Genomic DNA, 22853 nt, shown 5'->3' with positions numbered 1-22853 from the left:
TATTGTGTTTTCCTAAAATATTACATTAAGTTAATTTTTAATAACAAAGGTATGTGCACTGATTATCCAGTGTGCTTTTTCTGCTTCATATATTCATAAGTTTACTGAAGGAAAAACAGTCAACAAAAAATGAAGTTTTAGAAAACCAAAAAAACTTTAATTATAAATAAATTAAATGAAAAAGTATACATTGTATAATCAGTACACAATCTTTTGTTCAGTGAGTATAAAATCTTCTTAGATGAAGATGATTATCTGTTATATTATGAGCAAATAATTCAGACTTGTACAAAGTCCCTATAGATTGGAGATGCACAAGTGTGTCTCCTATTCAGATTCCATCTGAATAAGTGATACATTTCTGTTACCTGGCACAGAAAACAAACCTGTAAATTTGTCTTATGTGCCAAGAAAGGCTGTGGAATCCTTAATTAAGGACATAATACAGCATCATCTGGATAGGAATGGCATGATAAAGGAATCACAGCACAACTATGTTAATAGATAGATCATGTCTAAATAATCTCATTGCTGCTATGATGTCATCACAGAAGAACTGAATGCAAAGAATTTTAACAATGTTTTCTTAGATTTCAGCAAAGCTTTTGATACAGTTCCATATGAACAATTGTTGCATAAGTTGGAGCAATGTGGCACTATGGGAAAGTTACTAATTTTGATAATGGGGTGACAGTGGTAGAAAACAGAGAGAGAGAGAGAGAGAGAGAGAGTAGATATAAGTGGTTACTTCTCTTCATAGACTAATATTATAAATAGAGCCCCACAAGGCTCAGTGCTGGGTTCCTTGCTGTTTTTGATATTTATTAATGATGGTTACGTGTATATAGTAGTAGTGGCATGTGATGCAAGAAAGCAAATGTATGAGCTTATGCAGCATCAGCCAAAAAAAAAAAATCACACCATTTCCTCCAAATGCCTGTCCAGTTCCTCCTTAAATTTATTCAACCTATCAACTTCCACAACGACAGATGGAAGTTTGTTCCAGCAATTAACCACCCACTGGCTAAAGGCAAATTTCCGTACATCTATTCTACATCTGTCTTTTCTTAATTTGAATTTATGCCCCCTTAGGTTCGTAATCTGAACAAGTGGAAGGATCCCATCAGAATTCAGCGTGCTCAACCCATTCAAGGCCTTATATACATCAATCAGATCACCGTGCAGGTGCCTAGTCTCCAGCCACTGCAATTTGCAGAACTTAAGCCTCTCTTGGTAAGAGGATCCCTTCATTCCCCTCACCCATCTTGTTGCTCTTCTCTGTACACGCTCAAGTAAATCTACATCCTTCCTAAAATGAGGCCTCCAGACCTGTACGCAGTACTCAAGGCCTGACCATTGCCTTATACAGAGGGATAATCACCTCCTTTTCCCTGCTAGCAAAATTCCTATATATCATTGACAAAACCCCATGACCTGCCCTGGCAGCCTGTCTGCATTGCTCAGAAAACTTCATATCTGCCTGCACAATTACTCCCAGGTCTTTTTCATTTTCTACCACCTTAAGTGTAGTACCACACAGTTGGTACGTTTCTCTGGGGTTACTTCTACCCATATGCAGTACTTTGCATTTGTCAAGGTTAAACTTCAGTTGCCACTTCTTAGCCCATCTGCCCAAATTATCCAGATCCTGTTGCAGTAGCACACTGCCATTACTGTCATTAACAACCCTGCCAACCTTTGTATCATCTGCAAACTTCGACATTAAGCCTGATATACCTTCATCAATATCATTGATAAATATACAAAACAACAATGGACCTAACACCGAACCCTGTGGGACTCCACTAATAACATTAGTCCAAGAAGAGCAGCACCCATTGATTACCACCCTCTGTCTTCTCGCACTTAACCATCCTTTTATCCATTGTAGCTGTCTACAATGGATAAAAGGATGATTAAGTGCGAGAAGACAGAGTGCAAAGTTTAGAGTAACTTTGCACTCTGACATGAAGTTGCCTGAATTTCGTATCAGACTATATATATTATAGACTGCTAAGACAGCTTATAGGTTTTTTTTCTGTGTTATACTGGGTAGTTATAAAATAAGTTTCCCTATTCAGGAGACGCTAGTGTCAAAACAGTTAGAATTAGCATTGTGAAAATCGGTGGGTATATCATTTAGGGTATGGGGAGGCGATTTGCAGAAGAAAAAATATTAGTTAAAATGTCTACCACTATTTCTATTTCTAACTGTTTTGACACTAGGGTCTCCTGAATAGGGAAACTTATTTTATAACCACCTGGTACAAGAACTTTTCTAGTGGATTCAAAGAGCTGATTATTCCATTATTTAAAGCAGAGGTTAAGCCAAAACTTTTTACTATGTACCACCTTGAAAATTCCAGTTAGGAAAGATGGAAATATTGGAGAGGTTATAGAGAAGAGTGATAAGAGATATCACTTATATATGTACACAAAAGCATTCAGAGAAGAAATAACTGGCTAAAACTAGATTCAAATCAATACATTGAGGGGAGACTAAGATATACAGTAATAATCCAAGGCCAATTGAACAACTAAAAGGCAACTTTTATAATCACGTAGCTTAGTAAGTTCAGAAATACTAAATACTTATGTATATGTGATGTTAGATATAGCATTAATTTGTGTAAATGTGAATGAAAAAATTTCAGTTACTAATTAATCCTTTGTGACAGTATATATACTGGTTTCGCATATCACTCATATGGAAAAGTCTGGGTTCAAATCCTGTTGGAGACTGAGTGAATTCTTTAAAGGCCTTTTCAGTCAAGGCTGTAGTTAGTTGATCTCAGACAGGGAGAGTAGCATAACTACCAGCAGTTCTGGATTTATGATGGCAAATCTGCCTTTATTGACTTGATTTGATCCCTTCTCTGTCTCTCTATCATACTATAGTTCAGGGGTTGGCAACTTTTTTCGTCAGCAGGCTGAATGAAATTTTCGCATCATGATGCGGGCCGGAATAGATTGAACTATTTAATAAAAAAAATCAGAACCTAAAAAATGTTATATTACTTGAATTACCAAATTATTAATGTATTTTTAAAAAAAATATCTGAATGTCCAATTATCATTGAAAATGCGGCATTCGGCATCAATTTTTCTTTTTTTTTTTAATTGGCTCATTTTATGGGCTATAAATTATATTAAATTAAAAATTGTAATAATTAGAAAAGGCATAAAATATAAAATATCTCGCACCAATATTATTTTTTTCAATAAGAAGTCAAACCCAAAGGAACTTCATTCGATCGATGCTACAATAATAATTAGGAAATAACTCTTTGACGCTGCGTAGAATCACTTGGTTACTGTTGTACTGGCCGCGATTCCCGATTGAACCGAATTAAGCCGAATGTTTATGGCGAGTGTAGTCAGGTATGGATTTTCTATATTTATGCATTTACCGAGGGGGCCGGATTCAACATCGTCGCAGGCCGGATGTGGCCCACCGGCCGGCTGTTGCCCACCCCAGCTATAGTTGGTACTATAGAGTTTCTTCATATTTTTGCAAAAATACTGTTTTTCTCCTTTTTTTTTTTTTTTTTCTTTTCATAAAAAAAAAGCAAAACAGCATTAAAATCATAATTTTTAAAAATTCTGTAATTTTTAGTTGCTTTTGTTAACAATACAGCTATGATAAATACCTGAGAAGAGTTCATCCCATAATAATTATTGAGTTACCCATTAAAAAAAAAAAAGAAGCAAACTTTATTCTGCAGGAGCTTTTCATTTCCAATGCATCACATACAGTAATGGCCCAGGAATGATACTCTCATTCAATTTAGAAAGTAATAAGATTAATAATAAAAAAACATAATGAGATTAAATATAAAGTTTATTAAAAAGTGATATATGAGTAATTAAAGATTTAATATCAAAAAATAAATTATGAATTTTCAATTTCTAACTCATGTTACTAATATTGTCTACAAATGCAATCCAAAACACTACCCACCCATCAATAAATTAGTAAAAGTCACCTTCTTTGTCAACCACAGTTACAAAAGGCCAATGAAAGACAAGTATAGAGAGAACGTGTGTCAAACATCAAAACAGGGTGGTGCAATAAAACTTTACCATAAGATGTTTTATACACACAATTAAAAAAAGTTGGTGCAGGTTTGTATTTTGTACTACAGAGATGATTTGTATGATGACATGATCTCTAGTGAAGTGTTGCAACTTTTCAAATTTTTAATACACTCATAGCAGAAGCAGTGACTTTACAAATTAATTTGGTAAATTTCTGACTTAGTTTGGTGGCTAGTAACTTTCTATCATCAGTTCCTAAGATCAAAACATGTTTTCTTACAACAGTTGAGTGTCCAAACAGAATTCACAGATAGCAAGTTGCTTGAATGAGTTATCAGAAGCATTAAGTTAAATTCCATGTACACTTATCAGTGCACATGGAAGCATGAAATATAACAAATTATCCTAAGTCATTTTAATAATTTTTCATAGCAATGCTGAGTATCAACTAATATTCATTAATATTCAGCTGAAAAAACAAACCGAATTTAGATCTTCTCTCTTTGATGCAGTTTTGGAACTGCTCTTGACAGCTGCCAAGTTTGAACAGCAGTGCTACTGTTATAAATAAAATTTAAAAAAATTTTGATTTTTTTTTTTTGGAAAAAGCCATAGTCAGTTGATGTCTAAAAGACAATCCAGACCGAAATCCAAAGGCAGAAAAATGATAGATAAGCTAATATTTAGAAGCATACTGTATTAGTTAACAATCTTGTGACTGCATTTTAATATAAAAGTCAGTGAAATTCAATTTCTAGTATAGTTTAGACTTTATACAAACCTCCTTGTTTTTTGCCAGTTTTTGCCAGTTTTTGCCAAAAAATCTCCTATTGGTTTTTCAATCTGCATGTAATGAAATTTTGTCTGGGAACACTGTAATAATCTATTAAAGTCTCTATGAAGTGGAGAACCATAAGACTTTATTTTATTTATTTATTTATTATTATTTTTTAATTTCACTAATGAATTATGCATTATTTTATAGGCAATGAAAGATCATCTCCTTAAAATACATGAAAACAAAGCAAGGTAAAAAATATAAAAATTTTGCTTTATGTTTATAATCAGTTATATGTTTTCTAAATTATTAGTTAAAATTTACAGATAATCTTTTTAACAAAATACTTAAGAAATTCTGATTTGTTTTCCTAAAAGAGTGGTATACATTTCTATTGCGAACATTAATATTGCTTCACTATACCTTATACCTTACTTAAAACCATATTAAGTTAGCATTTTTTGAAGATTTGTTCACCTTCATTTCTTAGCATCTTGGCAAAAGATGCGAAGAAAAACAGCAAAGATTTCTTTACTTATATAAACTCTAAAAGGAAGGGGATGAATCTGATTGGTCCACTTGACGTTGATGGTTCGACTGTTGATGATCCTGCTCATTTTGATATCAGATAGCAAACAAACTGAATGAGTATTTTGCATTGCATCTACATTCACACATGAGGAATTATTAAGGTTTGAAAATGCCAGAAGGTTATCAAATTGTAGCAGGGTACTTAATGATTTTGTAATAACTGAGAGCAAAGTGGAGGAGAAATTGTTGAAGTTAAACATAAGAAAAGCACCTGGGGTGGATGGGATCTATCCAGTTATATTAAAGGAGGCGGCAAAGGAAGTAAGCAAACCCTTAGCCATAATTATGAGAGCATCCTTGGACTCAGGGGAGGTTCCCACGGACTGGAGATGTGCAAATGTATCCCAATTCACAAAGGGGGATCGAAGGGTGACACGAGTAATTACAGACCAGTTAGTTTAACTTCTGTTCCGGGTAAAATAATGGAGTCACTGGTTAAAGATGCATTGCAGGATCATCTAGACAAGACTGCAGCAATAATTCAGACACAGCGTGAGTTTGTTAAGGGAAAGTCTTGTCTGACAAATTTGATTGGTTATTATGATATGGTTACAAAGGAACTGGATGCAAAAAATAATTTTGATATCATATATTTGGATTTCAGGAAAGCTTTTGACACTGTTGCACATGGAAGACTATTGTACAAATTGGAGCAGAATGGTATTAAGGGTAAGTTGCTACAATGGAAAAAAGGATGGTTAAGTGGGAGAAGACAGAGGATGGTAATCAATGGGTGCTGCTCTTCATGGACTAATGTTATTAGTGGAGTCCCACAGGGATCAGTGTTGGGTACACTGTTGTTTTGTATATTTATCAATGATATTGATGAAGGTATACAGGTTTAGTGTCGATGTTTGCAGATGATACAAAGGTTGGCAGGGTTGTTAATGACAGTAATGGCAGTTTGCTACTGCAACAGGATCTAGATAATTTGGGCAGATGGGCTAAGAAGTGGCAACTGAAGTTTAACTTTGACAAATGCAAAGTACTGCATATGGGTAGAAGTAACCCCAGAGAAACGTACCAACTGTGTGGTACTACACTTAAGGTGGTAGAAAATGAAAAAGACCTGGGAGTAATTGTGCAGTCAGATATGAAGTTTTCTGAGCAATGCAGACAGGCTGCCAGGGCAGGTCATGGGGTTTTGTCAATGATATATAGGAATTTTGCTAGCAGGGAGAAGGAAGTAATTGTCCCTCTGTATAAGGCAATGGTCAGGCCACGCCTTGAGTACTGCGTACAGGTCTGGAGGCCTCATTTTAGGAAGGATGTAGATTTACTTGAGTGTGTACAGAGAAGGGCAACAAGATTGGTGAGGGGAATGAAGGAATGAAGAGAGGCTTAAGTTCGTGGCTGGAGACTAGGCACCTGCGCGGTGATCTGATTGAGGTATATAAGGCCTTGAATGGGTTGAGCATGCTGAATTCTGATGGGATCCTTCCACTTTTTCAGATTACGAACCTAAGGGGGCATAAATTCAAATTAAGAAAAGACAGATGTAGAATAGATGTGCAGAAATTTGCCTTTAGCCAGCGGGTGGTTAATTGCTGGAACAAACTTCCATCTGTCATTGTGGAAGTTGACAGGTTAAATAAATTTAAGGAGGAACTGGACAGGCATTTGGAGGGAATGGTGTGATTTTTTTTTTTTTTTTTGGCTGATGCTGCATAAGCTCATACACTTGCTTTCTTGCATCAGATGCCACTACTACTACTACTACTACTATTCTACAACTGCCTTTCCTCAATTTGAATTTATGCTCGTCGGGTTTGTAATCTGAGCAATAGGAAGAATCCCATCAGCATTGAGTTTGCTCAACCCATTCAAGGCCTTATACATCTCAATCAGATCACCTCACAGGTGCCTAGCCTCCAGATGCTGCAATTTGCAGAACTTAAGCCTTTCTTGTTAAGAGGACCCCTTCGTTCCCCTCTTAGTTGTTATTAACAAAGCAGCTAATTTTTTTCTGGCAACTCTGGATTTTCACTTGTCACACAAGCATATTGATCATAGAAGAAACCTATTTTACAGACACAACATACTGATACCTCATGGTCATAGCTGCATCTGGGCTTATTCCAAAAGAACTCGATCCAGTCTAATATAGTTAGGGAAGGACTAAATACAGATTAAATATAGCAATAATCTCAATCCAGTCTGCTACCAACTGTAGAGGTATTATTCATATACAGGTCCACCATCACTAATCCGGCCACTGGTAATCCAGTTCCACCGGTAATTCAGACATAATTTCCGCGAACGTAATTTCAAATTTCCCAGGTTGGCGCACCCTCCTGCCGCTACTGTTTTTGTGGTGTTGGTTGCAGCATCAGCTGTTGGCACGAATTTGTAAACACTGGCAAACCATTCCAACTTGTTTTTCTGCATTTATTATTATAACCTGCTCACATTTAGCCCCAGCCATGGTTCCAATGCATAAAGGAAGTGCCTCTCGTGGTGTAAAGTGCAAATACCATTCATTGTCCATAACAGATAAAATTGAACTTCTGAAAAAAACCGACAGCGGTGTGTCTGTGTGAAGTTTAACACTGCTTAGTTGTAAATTCCAGGAATTTTGCCCAGTTCCTCTTATTTTAGTAATTTTCTTTTAGCCATTCCTTTTTAGACTTTTTTTTTTTTTTTACAACACACTTTTACAAACTTGCAGAAAAACACAACACAGTATGATGGATAATGCAGTGCTCTAACGTACTTGTTTTCACAAAATCTCTAACAATACTGACAAACTTATTATGATGTTTGAGAGTTTATTTTATCGCAATTAGTTTTATTGCAGTGCTCACGACACGTGCAATAAACTAATCACAAGCGATCTTCATATGTATGCCATAATACTGTCACACGTATGTGGCCAACACGGCTTCTCAAGAAATAAAGTAACCTACTGGGCCACGTCAGCCACATATATGCAAAACAAAAAGAGAGACTTTTTTTTGATATTGTGATATTGCGAAAAAACGACAACACTGACATTACAATATTTATTTTAGAATTACTGATCAAATTATTTGCTAAATATTTTTTGGCCACTGGGGAATTTTTTTCTGCAGTCAAGGTGTTAAAAGTAGGATGAGGTGGTTAGCTGTTGGGTAAACTGTATGTGCTAAAATAACCACCGGTGATCCGGCACCCTACAGGTCCCAACACTGCCGGATTAGTGATGGTCGACCTGTACCAGATTCATATTGATTGACAATCAAAATCACTTCTAATGTGAGTACAGTTTCATAAAGACTAAAGGTAGGGTAGTTTTTATGGAGAAATGGATAATATCCTCCTATGTCAAATAAGAGTTATGAACATAATTTTCTTTCTTTCTTTTTTTTTTTTTTTTTTAATTTTGCATGTGCAGAACTAGTAAGAATTATTTGAATGTGAAATTAATGAATGCTTTTACTTTAAACCTTGTAAACATTACCTGACAAATGATGCAATGCATGTTTCTGAGTAGCAAAGTGTCTAACCACATTAGCATAATACGCTGTTTTTTTTTAATGGAAGAAGTCCCTGAAACCTGCACTAGCTAATAGAGACTGAATAACCACAAACAAGACAAATACATTTTATTTTCTCAGAATTCATTGCCATTCAGAGAGTTTTTCTTAGTCCATTTTGCTTTCCATCTTAAAAAACCAGCAGTAATCTCCCATCATAGTAGTATCCATCCAGTGACCTTGCTCATCACTTACATCTCCAATTTTGAGGCAAAATCTGTGATGGAAATGAAGAAAATTAATCTTCAAAGGCATTCGGCAGCCCATATCTTTATAATGTTGCAGTAAAGTTGACACTAGAGAATCATAATTATTGTCTTTACTTCTTCCTAGAAATCCATGCACAACTGCTTTAAATAAATTATTGCCAAACTACTAGTCAATATTGTGTAGCTTTGTTTCAAATACATCATCCTTGAAAAGTTTCTTTATTTGAGACCCGAGACCCAGTGAAAATTCCTTCTTTCAGTTTTGTATTGGGAAACACTTCCCTTAGGTAGCAAAATCCACTTTCTTCTTTAACAAAAGTCTTAACAAAAAAAATTCTTTTAATCCAAGCTTTATATGCAAAGGTGGAAAAAGAACTTTTTTGGTTCAATTAGTGGAACATATTTTATATTCTTCCTGGGAAAAATTCCTCCTTTTTTCACACTAACAACAGAAAAACATTACATTGCTGCACAACATAATGTTTTTCTCTTGCACAACTCTCTCACAAACATAGAAAACAAGAGTATTTTGTGAAACCTACCTGCAGACTAGTGGTAATCCAATTACTTAAGATCATCACAGACATTCTAAGCTTGGTATTTTATTCACTAAGAATCTTGGACATACTTTCATATGTTCTTTTTTTTTTTTTTTTTTTTTTTTTCAAGCCCCCAGCATGAAGTAGAGGAACTGATGGGAATGCATTTTCATTGTGTTGCAAAACTGCTTTTAAACTTAATTTTGAGGCATCAGTAAATATACATCATTCATTAGGGGTGTGTTTAATGCCCAGCTCATTCAGAAGACTGCTAATATCTTTACAGAAACACATACCATCTTCAGTAACAAAATTATATTTCAAAAGCACCTAGTAACATTTTTGATATACTGTAATTTTGGGTCCTGCTTCAAGAATTTGCTTGCTCTTTAAATAAGTTGAAATCATGGACTAAATCATTTAACACCTCTTGCTTAATTAAGTGCAGTATGTTATAATTTTCTGGTTAGTAGTCCAAATCTGTTGAAGTGGACAGTCCCTCAAAGTCTGCAACAAGAACAAAAGAAACAAGGAAAAAAAAAAAAAACAACAGAACAGAACAAGAATCCTCACTTTTTTCATGACTGTTTCCTTTATCCCATGATTTTGGAGTATCTACTATCGGCAGGTGCTCATTATATGGAACAGGCCTTATTGCAGATGATGTTAGGATATTCACTGCTGTGCTTGCTTTTTCTGGACATTGAAAATGTTTTCATCATGCAGATATACAAATTGTCAATGTGGTTGCATGGTTCTCACCCTACATAAGAACAACAAAAGGCATACTTTTAATTTTCCCAGTTAGCCATGGATTTTTCCAGTTAACTGCAGAATTTTCTGTTTTGTGGTGCATATAATACAGCACAGTATGTGGAGCCCAAGTTTTGTCCTGATCACCAATCTTACAACCAAAGTACAAATAATATGTGCATTTAGTGATATTGTAGATAGATTTTCTTTTGAAGAATTTATAGCAGAAATTGTCAGGGTGATTTAGACACTTTCTTTGCCTCTGCTTAAACTTAAACAGTTAAACAGTTAAGCAAAACACTGAAGAAACAAACGATATGCAGTAGATATACTGCTGGGAAGCAGTAGGCAAAGTAGAATATATTAATCCTTCCCCACCATTACTGCCATCTATGATCACATGCAAACATTATTGTTTTCAGTTAATACAATAGATCAGTATTGTATCTACTTCCTTAAATTATAGTAAGAGATATGTATTATAGATAAACACAAAAACCTGTATATATAGAAATTGTAATGTTATGTGACATTTTGAGAATTATTTTTGAAATCTAGCATAACAATTCATCCTATTTGGTTATAATTGTTTGCATTTGAAAATTATATTTTAAAAAAAATTGTCATATCAAAAGTGTCACTATCTATAAAAGCTACTGTCACAGTTTATATTCTATGTTTTGGTAGAATAACGTAAAGCATATTTGAACTCTTTGATATGTAAAATCTAGTTTGAATAATATAAACCAGATTTTAGATATCAAAGTAGCAAACGTATTACTAATTACTTTATTTAATTTAACCAATTTTATTACAGATTATGAAATGGTGTGTTTTTATTGTCCGCTATAAACAATAAAAAGGATATATGGAACAAGAAGAAATTCAAGATTATCTTAAATTATTAAAAAGAAACAGAAACTTTCATTTGACAGTGGATTTTATTCTCATTTAACCACTCTTTTGTTTTCACTTTTCATAAAGTGAAACGAGTGGTTTTCCAACACATAATATCTAAGCATTTATTATTCTGTTGTATGTATTTGGACATTTCAAGCTTGCGAAAATAGTGGCCTATCCTGCTGGAAAATGGTAAGTGAATGGCAAAAGTGATTATCAAAAGTGATTATCAGAATTATATACCTTGGGACGAAGAAAATGTGTAGATCTCTTCAAAAGAAGTCTATATATTGTTATAGTTAGGTGCCATATTTCAGATATTTCCATTCATTAGATAGCAATGGTCCCAGTTCATCTGTTGAAAAGATTATTTGGTAAATAGAGGGTAATACTAACGTTTATTCGAATGCCTACTAGCTGACCATTAATGATTCTCCAGAATTCACCGACAGCTAAAACATGTGACAGGAAATGCAAAGCTATTCTTGTGAAGTTTGCCAACAAAAGAAAAAAAGAAACATGGGAGAGGATGGGAAAAACTGTTGGACCAACTACCCTCAAAAAAGGTATAGCATATGTTGGGATACTATGCTGTGCACCTTTGCACAGTAAAGTTTTGGTGGTAGTAGCATAATGGTCTGGGTCTATTTCACCTCATTTAACCTAGGGCTGTTGATTGTTGTGCATGAGATCATGAATGCTGATGCCTACTCTGCTACTCCAAACATTTATTCTACTTGCATTGTGGTAGAAGAATTGAATGAATCAATCTATCCAATTAAAAAGAAGTCATCAAGCCTTTTTTCTGTTATGATAAGAGTATTGTTGGACCTGGGCAAAGTCCCTATATTAAAGGTGCACAAATGTGTCTCCTATACAGAAATCTGAATAGGAATTACATTTGTGTTATATGACACAGAAGACAAATCTGAGAGTTTGTTTTATAAGCCAGGAAAGATTGTGGAGTGCTTAATTAAGGACATATTACATGTAGAGTCCTTAGTTAAGGATGTAATGCATGCAGAAGACTTAGTTAAGAATGTAATACAGATGCACCCATCTTTACAAAAGGGTGATCTGCATCAACATGACAAAGTTTCCATGTTGCACAGCTGATTCAGTAAAACTGAGGTTTGAGAACAGTGCCATGGAAACTTATTTCGACCAGTCTGGAGTTCTGGTCTTACTAAATTGAACACTTTCAGGATGGACTGGAGTGATTGAAATGTCCAATTTCTGAACTTAACAGTCTTGAGGGATGAGTGGCCCAAAATCCACTGTGTGTGTGTGTGTGTTGTGTGTACACAGAAGTCTTTTTTTTTTAGAGTTATTTAATATAAGTTATTTATATCAAGTATTAATAATTGTTTTGTGATTATTACTGAAATCTGCAATGTTGGCTATGCTAAATAACAAATTATGCTTTCTTTAACCATAGTCTTTGTTAAGACTAATTAAGGATTTAGTTCTTGTTTTTATCCTATTGTATTATTTTGACTAAATGCATTTAATAATGAGATTATTGGTGATCTCGGTATTATTATTCCAGTCATTCTCAGTGCTCATAATAGACTAGTGAGAACTAGCAAAATCTCAAAAGGACTGTGAAACTAAACACAGAACATAATAGAATGAAAGCATATGCCATGTTCTCCATTTTAATTCCCTTTTCAAAATTAAAAACATTACTAAAATGGTCACTTATTTCAATTGTTAAATATCCTCTCAATTCCATAGTATTTTGCAGTTCTGATTTAAAAGCTCTGACTTAAATTTGATTTTATTATAAGGCCTTTCTAATTAAAAATATATTAAAGTTCTACAGACTCTAGAAGTTCTCCTGGGAAGGAACTGCAAGGTATTATAAATATATCCTGTCTGAATTCATCAGTACATCAGGTGTCAAGAAACAATTATGAAAAGAATACAGAATCAGGGTAAGGTTTATGAATATTTAGCTACTAGCATTAAGTTATTAAAATTTATCAGGTACAAGAATATCTGGTGGGGCTAGTGAGATGGGTGAGAGGGTATACATTAATTGTTTAAGACTCTTATCATAGTATCTGTTATCACATCATTTTCATACATGTTTAATTACCTGTCTGATAAAATGTAATGTTAAGAGTTGAAAATACAGTATATAATAAAAAAATTTTCAAGTTACTACAAAATTGAAATAATTTTATACATAATCTCACTTACACATACACACATTTCATTGATATTAAATCTATCTGAGATATTGTATAACAGTCACAGTTTTGATGGTTGTCATTTATTTCTTTCATAGTCTTCAGCTTTACAGTGAAATTTATGTATTCATTGAAATAGCTGTACTAAATTTAATAATGATAATGATTTTAAAATAATGATTATTTATGATTTAAAAATAATTAAAAAAATAATTTTAATAATAATAATGATTTAATAATTTAAATATGTTATACTAAAGGGTGGGGGGAAATGGCTACTTACCCTGTGTTTAATGTGGGATATTCTAGTGGCTGGCAATGGGGAATGGGGATCAAAATACTTCATAATTTGAAGAATAGTCATTATGAAAGAACAATAGTGTGAAGTGGAAATAATCAGTATCAATTAACAAAAACTTAATATATACATATATGAAACTGCCCTCTAAGATTTTAATGTATGCTTGAAACTAAAAGATGAAGGAAGTGAAATTAAAAGCATTGAAGTTAAGCTGTACCTCCATTAATGAAAATGGTGTACACTACCCCAATGGTTGCCAATTAAAATAAAAAAATAGAAGCTAAGAAGTGTGGTTAGGCTTTTTGCACTATATGAATATCAGCAACTATTAGAGAAGGAGAAAGTTTGGTTTGGTTTTTTTTTTTTTTAGGAGCATTAGCAACTAATGCCATATTGCTCCGGGATATTCGGTGATCATTCCCTGACCTTTCCACATCCTCCTTATTTGGTGGTGACGGGCTCAAACCCCGGTCTAATCAAGAAGCGTGTGCTACGCACTGCCGCTCCTGCCCACCCGGCTACGGAGGCACCAAGGAGAAAGTGCATCTGGGATTAAACAATTTATGTGGAGGAGATGCATAGCATTTCTCAGAAGCTGATTATATGTGATCAGCAAGTTTGACCATTTCTGCTAGAATAATTTAATTTAGCCAGAGATTCATTTCATGTAATTTGTGATTAGAGATGAGTTTTACCATAATTAATGCATTATCAACACATAGTCTTGAATTGTATGTATGGAAACTAAATTCTTTCTTTTCGTAATTACTGTTGAAACTGAAATTAGGAGTATGCTCTGATAACAGAGGTAATTGAATTCATGCAGTGGAAAGACTGCCCGTAAATATACTTGGAATTACAATCTTCTAGGACCAGGCATTAAAAAACTTGTACTCACAGAAAGTACACACATGCTGGACAATTTCTATACTTGTATTCTCACTGCCCCTACACAGGCTAATTTGAGCCATCATCATCATCAGCCATTTTCAATCCACTGCAGGATGAAGGCCTCTCCAGCAACTTTCCAGTTCCTTCTGTTTTGAGCACTGGCCATCCATTTACTACTCACAAACTCATGAATGTCATCTATCCATCTCCGCCTTTGTCTTCCAGATTTTCTTCTAGCTCCTCTTGGGTACCATTCTGTTATTTTCTTAGTCCATCTGTCACCATGTCTTCGAGCTATGTGTCCTGCCCAAGACCATTTTAGTTCTTTAGTTTTGATAAGAATGTCCTTTACTTGAGTTTGCTGCCTAATCCATGTGTTTCTCTTCTTATCTAACAGTCTGATTCCCAATATAATTCGTTCCATTCTTTGCTGTGTAGTTCTTAGCTTCTCTTCCATTCTTTTGGTGAGTGCCCAAGTTTCACTTCCATAAGTCATGGTGGGGAGTATACATTGATTCATTATTTTACGTTTCAGACAAACTGGGATATTGTTCTTCAGTATGTGACTATATTTCCTGAATGCTATCCATCCAAAATTTATTCTTCTCTTGACTTCCAGCCATTTCTCATTATTACAGCTAACTTGTCCCAGATAAGTATATAACTCCACCTTTTCAATTACTGCTCCTTCAATCATTATTTCCCTTTCCGTGGCATACTTGTTCATCATTACTTTTGTTTTAGCCATATTCATCTTTAGTCCAAAATCCTTACTAACTGTGCATAACTGATTAAGGTTTTCCTCTAATTCTTTGGGATCGTGGCTTATGACCACAATGTCATCTGCAAATCGTAAATGGTTTAGGTACTCTCCGTTCACATTGACTCCTTTCTGCGACCAGTCTAATCTTCTGAAAGCTTCCTCAAGGGCAGCAGTAAACAGCTTCGGAGATATTGTGTCTCCTTGTCGAACTCCTTTCTCGATTTTAAATTTGCTACTGTCTTTGTCTAGTCTAATAAAGAATGTAGCACTCTCATATATTTTCTTCAAAATCATAATATATGGAGTATCTATGCCTTGTCTTTCCAGTGCCCGAAACATTGCCTTATGCTGTATGGAGTCAAATGCCTTTTCATAATCCACAAATGCCATGCATAATGGTGTTTTATATTCATTTGCTTTCTCCATTAGCTGTGATAATACGTGAAGGTGATCCATAGTTGAGAATCCTGTCTTAAAGCCAGCTTGCTCTTTCGGTTGATTCTCATCAAGTATTCTTTCTAATCTGTTAGTAATGACCCTTGTGAACAAACCTGTAGATATGGGATAACAAGCTAATTGGTCTATAATTTCCAATTTCTGATTTATCTCCTTTCTTACGCTGCAAAACTATGATTGCATTATTCCACTGCTTAGGCATCACACCTTTTCTAATGCACTTTGTGAAGAGCCTTGCCAGTTTTTGTGTTATGTCTCTTCCTCCCAATTTTAACAACTCTACAGTAACTTCATCTTCCCCCGGGGCTTTCCGATTCTTCATTTTCTTCAATGCATGTTCTACCTCATCAGGAAGAATATCGGGTATGTCGTATGTGTTGCTACTTTGCAATCCATCTTCCCCACTGCTGGTATCATTCCCTTGCTCCTTGTATAATTCTCTATAGTAGTATTCTGCTATTTGAATTATGCCTTCTCTGCTGTTTATAAGTACACCATCGCTATTCTTCAGTTTCAGTATCATTTGTCTTTCTGTATTACTGCTCATGGCTGCTGATTTAAATCCTTTGTTTTCCCTTAATGCTTGTTCTACTTTTCTTGTGTTAAATCTTCTTATGTCCTCTCTGAGTCTCTTTCTAATGGCTTTGCATAACTCAGTATACTCAATTTTCTCCCTGTCAGTGTTTTTCTTGCTCTTCATTTGTCGTCTTTGGTTCATCATGACAAGTGTTTCTTGACTAATTTTTTCTTCTTTGGATTTCTGTTTCCCTATAGGTTTCTTGGGCTTTATCACTTTCAGAAAGTTGTAATATTCCTCGTCGATATCTTGGTCCTGAGCAGTCTGCAGAAGCTCAAACTTGTTCTTAAGTTCCAGTACATACTGCTTTTTCTCCTCCTCTGTTATTTCAAAGACCTTTGTATTATTTACTCGAGTCAGTTTTTTCCTTTCCTACATCTATATCAAGTGTACATCTTACCATTCTGTGATCACTTCCAACATTTACCTTATTCAGGACGGTAACATCATTCACAATATATCTTCTGTTAGTGAGGATGAAGTCGATTTCATTAGTTGTTAATCCATTTGGACTCTTCCATGTCCACTTTCTGTTCACCCTTTTCTTGAAAAAAGTGTTCATTACTGACATTCCTTGAGATTCTGCAAATTCCACAAGTCTTTCACCTCTTTTATTTCTTTCACCAATTCCAAAATTTCCTATAGTTCCTCTTTCTGCACTGTTTTGCCTTTTTCCGACCTTAGCATTGAAGTCCCCCATAATAATAGTGTAGTGGGTTTTCTGCTCATCTAGAAGACTCTCAATTTCAGTGTACATTTCTTCAACCTCTTCATCATCATGGCTCGATGTTGGTGCATAAATCATTATAATCTTTAGCTTGTACCTCTTAGAAATCTTGAGTATTAGTCTTGACACCCTTGGTGATGTACTTTTGAATTCCAAAATGTTGTTTTTAAAATCTTTATGGACCAGAAACCCAACTCCACCTTCACTCCTTTCACTGTTTCCATTGGTGTACAGCAGATTTCCACTTGATAAACTTATAAGTGATTCATTTCTTCTTCTTGTTTCAGCCAAACCGATGATATTCCAATTCACATTTTCTAATTCCTTTTCCAGCTCTAATATCCTGTCTTCACCGATGAGTGATCGTATGTTATAACAGGCCAAGTTCAATTTCCGTGCATGGCAGCCTGGTCATACCCAGAGATTCTTAGCACCCTCTGCTTCCACTCTGATCCTCTCGCTGCCGTAAGAGGGAGAGTGAAAGCTGCTGGGGACTGAGGGCCATTTGTATTGTTGTGCTCTCATTGCTGGAGGGTTTGGTCTTTTCCTCTTCACGCTGACCAGGCATCTTGAAGAGAACCACTCTACACGTTCGTTGCCACCTAAGTGACGTAACAGGGCTTACCATCGAGAAGGTGTGCATGAGTGGATTTTAGGGAGGCGGGCCAACCGGACTTCTCCTAAATCTTCTGTAATAGAGAGATATTGGATCCATCAGTGTTTTAGGCTGAGTGTCTGATAACACACAGGATACCTGTTCCCCTCTAAGCCCCATTTGAGCCATACACATGCAAATATAAAATAAATTGGTTTCTTTAACATTGCAGTATACATCCCTGCTTTAAAGGCAATACAGATGAAATATGAGATAGCATCCATGAAGCCAGATTGTTAATTCTACAGCTCAAGCCTTACATAAGCTTAAATAGTCCAAACAGTTAATAAACAGTCCATTCACAGTAATATTTTTGTCATCCACCATTCCATTTCCAGTTGCTTGCTGTTTGTGGTAAATTTTTAGAGGTACTGATATTATATTGATCTCTTCTCATTCAAAGAATTGAAGTTGAGATTTACCTCCATTAATGAAAATGGTTGTACACTACCCTAATGGTTGCCAATTAAAATGAAATAAAAAATAGAAGCAACCATAGTGATGATCATAATTATATGGAATATTAACACGTTATTATTTACTTTATAAAAAATTCATTTATACTGTGCTCCAGTCCCTCAAGAGATTAGAGGAGTTCCCAGCTTCATTGTAACTGCTTTATTGCAGCCACTGAATCAGGGCAGTGGTTAATGATAGGCCTGTGCTTGGGTGTATGTTCATTTTAACTTATGGTTGGAGTATATGGAAAAATTAAAAATAGTGTACAAAAGTTATGGTTACTTATAGATTTAGTTCGCTCAGTGCTTGTTCACTATAGCACTGTATTTTTTTGATACCCCCACCTGAGTTGTACTCTATTCTCCAGAATAATGCCATTTACTCGAAACACTTTTGGAGGAGTTACTCATTAGCAGGTATTAGGCTCTGTCAAAAAAAAAAAAAAAAAATATTCTCTTCAGTCCAATTTTCCAATAAACTGCAATTTACAGTCCATGCCTTCAAAAGTGTGTTCTTTGATTTCACTATTAAAAGTTTACTTTTAACTGATACTGTAATTAACAAGAAAATGGCTGAAATGCTGCAAAGTATTTCCAATTTATGGCAAAGAGAAATTTTAAAAGGTGCCTGTTTAATTGCTCCAAAGGTTATATTTTTGTGCTCATGAGTAATTCAAATCTGTGTTAATTTTATGAAGTTGTTTGTAAGAGCACAAGTTTCTTGTATTGATTGCTGTAACACACTATGGTCATTTGATACTAGAAGAGGAAAAATATATTAAAAAAAGGTCACATGTACAATTTCTTGCATGCACTTTATACATCCTATTGCCCATTGGTGTTATGGGAGGGGGAGTGCTTGCTTGTAGTAGTAGTAGTAGTAGTAGAGTGGCATGTGATGCAAGAAAGCAAATGTATGAGCTTATGCAGCATCAGCCAAAAAAAAAAAAAAAAAAAATCACACCATTCCCTCCAAATGCCTGTCCAGTTCCTCCTTAAATTTATTCAACCTATCAACTTCCACAACGACAGATGGAAGTTTGTTCCAGCAATTAACCACCCGCTGGCTAAAGGCAAATTTCCGTACATCTATTCTACATCTGTCTTTTCTTAATTTGAATTTATGCCCCCTTAGGTTCGTAATCTGAACAAGTGGAAGGATCCCATCAGAATTCAGCATGCTCAACCCATTCAAGGCCTTATATACCTCAATCAGATCACCGCGCAGGTGCCTAGTCTCCAGCCACTGCAATTTGCAGAACTTAAGCCTCTCTTGGTAAGAGGATCCCTTCATTCCCCTCACCAATCTTGTTGCCCTTCTCTGTACACGCTCAAGTAAATCTGCATCCTTCCTAAAAGGCCTCCAGACCTGTACGCAGTACTCAAGGCATGGCCTGACCATTGCCTTATACAGAGGGATAATCACCTCCTTTTCCCTGCTAGCAAAATTCCTATACAGTGGTACCTTGGATTACGAGTAACTTGGTATGCGAGTGTTTTGCAAGACGAGCAAAAATTTTTAATAAATTTTAACTTGATAAACGAGCGAGGTCTTGCAATACGAGTACAGTCAGTCCTCGTATAACACGTGTTTACACTACACGAATTCGATCATACACGATTTATAAATATGGGAACGATATCTTATATAACACGAACCGAATTCGCTTATGCACGAAGCGCCTTTGTGTTTACAAGAAATGGCAGTCGAACGCAGAATCACCCCAACCGAACGCAACCCGATAGGAATGAAGAGAAGATTTTGAAAATGTATTTATGGTTTTTTATATCAGTGAAGGGGAAACACATTTCACCATAATAACGTAAAAACCAACACAATTCCAGCTATCGGTATAATCGCAAATGCAATTAGATGGAGTTTACTACCAGTTTATAACAGATTCCACTCGCAAGAAACTAGAAATTGTTTTTATTGTTTTATGGTAGTAACCCCTAGAAATGTGCTTTAGTGAAATGTGAGGTGTTAATAGAGTTGTCTCTGCCTTTACGGTGTTGTTTATTCAGTTGCTACACGCGCAGCTTTGTTTATGTGTATCAAGCGGGCCTCCTCGTTTTGTAATTGTGCTTTATTCCCTAAAAATGAGTAAAATAATTAAAAGGTGTGAAAAGGAAGCATCCTGGCGAAGACACTGCAGATTCAGAGAGAAAAAAAAAACAATATCGATAAACAGAGGCGGATGGGTCAAAAATTCTTACCCGGGAAAATTTATAGTGGCCTCATACTATGGTTTATGGCCAAAATCACAACGGCCTCCGGCCCACCGGGCTACACGCGTGCAGCTTTGTTTATGTGTATCAAGCGTGCCTCGTCGTTTTGTAATAGTGCGAGCGATGAATCTGATTTCCGTGAAATCCTGAAAAGGAGGCAAAAGCAAGTGTCATTGGAAAGATTCCTTGTTAAAGTCGCACAAAAAGAAAAAATCAACAGATAGCAGTGATTCCGTTAGAGACAGTGAAAGTCGTCCTACCCAATAATTAATAAATTCGATTGCTTTATGTATATTAAATTTAAATATTAAAAATATAAAAAGGTATGTATTTTGTATTAATCATTTTACAGTATATGAATATTTTTGAGTTTTGGAACAAATCATCTGGGTTTCCATTATTTCTTATGGGGAAATTCGCTTTGATATACGAGTGCTTTGGATTACGAGCACGTTTCCGGAACGAATTATGCTCGCAAACCAAGGTACCACTGTATATCATTGACAAAACCCCATGACCTGCCCTGGCAGCCTGTCTACATTGCTCAGAGAACTTCATATCTGACTGCACAATTACTCCCAGGTCTTTTTCATTTTCTACCACCTTAAGTGTAGTACCACACAGTTGGTACGTTTCTCTTGGGTTACTTCTACCCATATGCAGTACTTTGCATTTGTCAAGGATCATCTAGACAAGACTGCAGCAATAATTCAGACACAGCATGGGTTTGTTAAGGGAAAGTTTCTTCAATTAATTAGAACCCTTGTGGGTTCTAATTAATTGAAGTTTATTGAAGTGTTGTTTATAACTGGAATCCAAATTCCAGTTATAAACAACTTTAATGACTGGAATCCAAAACTCAACAATAAGCTACTCAGCAATGTTGTTTTCAGTTTAGTTTTAGTTTTCAATCAGTTCTAGTTTACATATTGTTTATGTGCACTTTGTGTCCACATGATTGACTTTGGTGTACCATGTAGGTAGTTTTGATTTCTTTTTTTTTATATATATTTTTAAATGGCTACAGAGAGAGATCATATGAATTAGCAGTGCTAGTAGAGTAGTGCATAGAAGGTAGAAACTATCAAGCACTTGTCATTGGATACTAATTGGACATTCTGTAAAAGATTGTATTCAGGAAAGCACTAGATTTATACTACATGTAGTGGTTTTGAATGATTTGAAAATGAACAGTGTCACAAGCTGTGGGTGCCTTAGCCACATGATTGACTTTGGTGTACCATGTAGGTAGTTTTGATTTCTTTTTTTTTTTTATATATTTTTAAATGGCTACAGAGAGAGATCATATGAATTAGCAGTGCTAGTAGAGTAGTGCATAGAAGGTAGAAACTATCAAGCACTTGTCATTGGATACTAATTGGACATTCTGTAAAAGATTGTATTAAGGAAAGCATTAGATTTATACTACATGTAGTGGTTTTGAATGATTTGAAAATGAACAGTGTCACAAGCTGTGGGTGCCTTAGCCAAGCATGAGGGTACATAAGTACATTTCCTTGAGTGACCATGGTTCAATCTTGAGTGAATCTGTTAAATTTACTTTATTAATCTACTAAATACAATAATATTCTTGTATTCTCTTTATCTTGTGAATTACTCTGACCTTATATGGTGTCCCAGAGTATAAACAGAAAAATTTAATGTAAATGCGGCATACATACAAGGTTCTATAATTTTTAAGGTAGTTTTCTTGAACATATACTGTATTTATGTTTTATTGTATAAATTTTGTATTTAAAGTTTATATTTAAATGTTTCTGCTACAGTTAATGTTGTTATAAAGAGAAATAGCTCTTAAAAATCAGCCAGAAACACTAGTCATGCCAACTAGTTAAAATTATTTACATTATTACCCCACTTAACCCATTTAAATTCTCCCCCACTTAACACAGATTTACTTAGCACTGTTTTATATGATCCATCCCCAATTAAGAGTGCTAAGCAGGAGATGCCTGTAATAATGATGCATGTTATTGCTCTTTTTTTTTTTTTTTTTTTTTGTGAAGCATCAGCGAAAGTATTACAGTAGACTCTTGATTTTCCGGGATAGATGGTAAAAAAAAATTCCCGGATAATCGATTTCCCGGTTAATCCAAAAATACAGTAAATCCCCGACATACGCAATTCAGGAATTCTTACATAGTCGAGTTTTACGTAACTCAGGAATGACAAATAAAGTATTGCTACTATATCTCTGATATGCCAAAATTTAAAAACCACATAATATCCTCAGAAGAAAAATAATTATATATTTTTA

The 22853-nt window shown here is 35.1% G+C and overlaps 1 protein-coding gene across 1 annotated transcript in view; it reads left to right on the top strand.

Moving 5' to 3' along the window:
* Vps15 (vacuolar protein sorting 15) overlaps positions 1-22853 on the top strand; it is a 316929-nt gene that overhangs the window by 217697 nt on the left and 76379 nt on the right. The window contains exons 24-25 of the mRNA XM_090374029.1: positions 5024-5067; positions 13141-13260. Of these exons, the coding sequence (XP_090230155.1) occupies positions 5024-5067; positions 13141-13260 (164 nt within the window). The remainder of the gene's footprint in view (positions 1-5023; positions 5068-13140; positions 13261-22853) is intronic.

The sequence above is a fragment of the Mastigoproctus giganteus genome, chromosome 5 (genome assembly GCF_048544385.1).
Source record: "Mastigoproctus giganteus isolate SK-2022 chromosome 5, ASM4854438v1, whole genome shotgun sequence".
NCBI classification, from domain to species: domain Eukaryota; kingdom Metazoa; phylum Arthropoda; class Arachnida; order Uropygi; family Thelyphonidae; genus Mastigoproctus; species Mastigoproctus giganteus.
Note: the sequence above shows the minus strand (reverse complement) of the source record. Positions and strands in the feature narration are given on the sequence as shown.